The sequence below is a fragment of the Pistacia vera genome, unplaced genomic scaffold, assembly GCF_008641045.1.
Source record: "Pistacia vera cultivar Batoury unplaced genomic scaffold, PisVer_v2 Contig566, whole genome shotgun sequence".
Lineage (NCBI taxonomy): Eukaryota > Viridiplantae > Streptophyta > Magnoliopsida > Sapindales > Anacardiaceae > Pistacia > Pistacia vera.
The window spans coordinates 1,306,305-1,308,703 of record NW_022196408.1 but is presented as its reverse complement, the minus strand read 5'-3'; the positions used below and the strand labels follow the sequence as shown (position 1 = coordinate 1,308,703).

The following is a 2,399-nucleotide window of genomic DNA, read 5'->3' as shown; positions in this document are numbered from 1 at the left end:
AGGTGATGGAGGTGACCAGGGGGTTCGACACCATCGAAAACATCCCAAATCAGGCAAAAGTCGAGAGGGTGTGAGTGACCAAGGGTGTTATTGAGATAATTTAAAAATAAAATGGTAAGTTATAATTCCACTAATTTAGGGGTTAAAACATAATTTTTTAATTTATGGTTAAGGGCATTATGATAATTACACCCTTTATACCCTAAAAATTGGTAATAGTATTATTTTAAAGATGGAAATTTTGAAATAAATGTAACTAGGGTAGCAATCGGGATTTCGTCAGACGTGAGAATATATCGTTTACTCTTGGTAAAATGAGAAGGTTTTCATAACAGAGATTGAAAATTTTATTATAACATGGAGAACTGACACAAAGCACCCTTCAGTTCAAAATGAAAACTGAAGCTGACAAGACGCTGAAAGAAACGAAGTACGACTCGACGTTATCCAAAACATAGATAACCTTTTATTACATAACAAGACACAGGAATTCAGTTTACCAGAAACCACCTAGAAAATCTAGTTGTCAGCCCATTACAAATCTAAATTCCAACAGACTAAACTGGAAACCAAAAACATAAAACAACACCAGCATAACTGAACTTCAAATAAGCCGACTGTCACCGCGGGCTCCCGATTCCTTCATGGATCAACTTGTGCCACCAGCTAAGAAATTCATATTATAATATTAAGAAAAATAAAAAGTTAATCAAATGATGTTTCATTTATAATCAAAATTAAGCTACATCAAATTAAAGACAACTGTGTTTATGGTTAAACTTAAACCTCATAGTAGGTCTCGAGTTTGGCCTTGAGAGAGTTGATCTCCATTCTTAGCTCCTGCAAGGAGGCCCTGGCACTGCCCACATTCAACCCAACGTCAATAATTTCATATGCAAACTTATATATATATATATATAATGAGTTGAAAGTGTTTTTGTTATTTTGAAAATAATTTTAAGATGTAGACATGTTAAAGCATTTCATTATTTGAAAACTTTTTCAAAACAATGTCAAAACTACTATATGTCTGTTCATACATATTATGGGATAACATTTTAATTAGATAAAAGTGAGAAAATCACCCTTCCATATCTCCTTCCTTGCAATCTTCTCTTGTTCTGTTAACTGCAATCTTGATTTTGTTGGCACCAATGCTGCAATTTATGACGATCAAGAGTAAAGTTTATGTATATTTTTATATTTATTTAAGATGATTTTTGTAAGAATGATCTAAAACATTTCTTGTTTTCATTTACCTGGCGCTGCTACCTTTGAGCTGATGAAGGTACCTGTCTAACTTAAGGTAATCGACAGGAGATTTGTTCCTGTATCATCGATCAAACCCATTATTAATTGTAGTATTTTCATTATATATAGAAGAAAATTTGATATTGTTAAACTTACATTTCTTCCTCAATGATAGCTAAATGGTTGAAGGAATCACTAAAGAACACGTTGACGACTTCCTCAACGAAATTAGGATTCTCTTCGTTTTCCAGTTGTTCGAGTTGAATGAAATAGTTATCCAGAATTTCCTGCAATAAGAAACGTAGAAATCTTCCCTTATTAACTTGGCTTTCATCATTTTAACTCTTTTATGTGTGCGTCAAAATCATCAAAATTCAAATTGCATGTTCCTAAATAAGACAATAATTACTTTTTCCAAAATAAAAAGCAAATGCATGCATTTAAATCATATGACAAAATCATTTATGTAACCTTCACATAAACATTAATGTAGTATAAGAATTTCCATGAAAAATATGATAAAGATAGAAAAGATAATTAATTAATAAAGGTGACAAATTTTATATAATCTATCCATTTTGCTAGGAAGATAAACACTTCCAAAAATCTAATTTTCTTGTACTAAAATGGCTGGCAGGAAATTGAACCAGTGAGGGAGAAAGAGGAACCTCATCGAAGAAGGATTGCCTCATTGCAACAATCTGTTCTTTCAAATCCGCCATTCTGAAAGAAACAACGGAATCAAAATAATTTTAGCAGCGTTAAAAGGAGGAATATCAAAAACAGAAAGTGATTAAAAACAAATGAATATTTCAAAGCAATTTCTTCAACTCAAGTTAAGAAGAACTGGAAAAAATTTACTTAGAGAGAAAGTGATTGAAGTTTTGGATACAAAAAAGACGAGCCAAATGGGAGTATATAGAGCCAAGAAGAAAACTAACAAGAGTCAGCCTATGTATAAGCATACCATTCTTCATTCTGAACACTCAGATTACAGTATTGATTGTTAGAAATAATCAGTTGTAGACAATATAAACTTGTTACTCATATTACGTTAACGATAGTGGACACGTTGCACCATAATAACCGAGTGATTTGTGATTAAAGGAAACTAATAACTTGATTTAGAATCGTATTAAAACTAATGA

The 2,399-nt window shown here is 31.8% G+C and overlaps 1 protein-coding gene across 1 annotated transcript; it reads right to left on the bottom strand.

Annotated features, from left to right (window-relative positions):
- Positions 1-642: 642 nt before the first annotated feature.
- LOC116108519 (pseudo histidine-containing phosphotransfer protein 2-like) lies at positions 643-1,973 on the bottom strand. Its single transcript, XM_031394756.1, has 6 exons — positions 1,920-1,973; positions 1,408-1,538; positions 1,260-1,328; positions 1,086-1,157; positions 787-859; positions 643-666 (listed from the first exon to the last, which is right to left on the bottom strand). Exons 1-6 carry the CDS (start codon positions 1,971-1,973, stop codon positions 643-645), a joined length of 423 nt encoding a protein of 140 aa, XP_031250616.1.
- Positions 1,974-2,399: the final 426 nt, after the last annotated feature.

Excerpts from the sequence above, each read along its gene's own strand:
- LOC116108519 (XM_031394756.1), bottom strand. The coding sequence starts at position 1,973 with ATGGCGGATTTGAAAGAACAGATTGTTGCAATGAGGCAATCCTTCTTC. Across the intron at positions 1,329-1,407 it reads GCTATCATTGAGGAAGAAAT|GAACAAATCTCCTGTCGATT; the intron begins GTAAGTTTAACA and ends TCGATGATACAG. Across the intron at positions 860-1,085 it reads AAGGAAGGAGATATGGAAGG|TGCCAGGGCCTCCTTGCAGG; the intron begins GTGATTTTCTCA and ends GAATGTGGGCAG.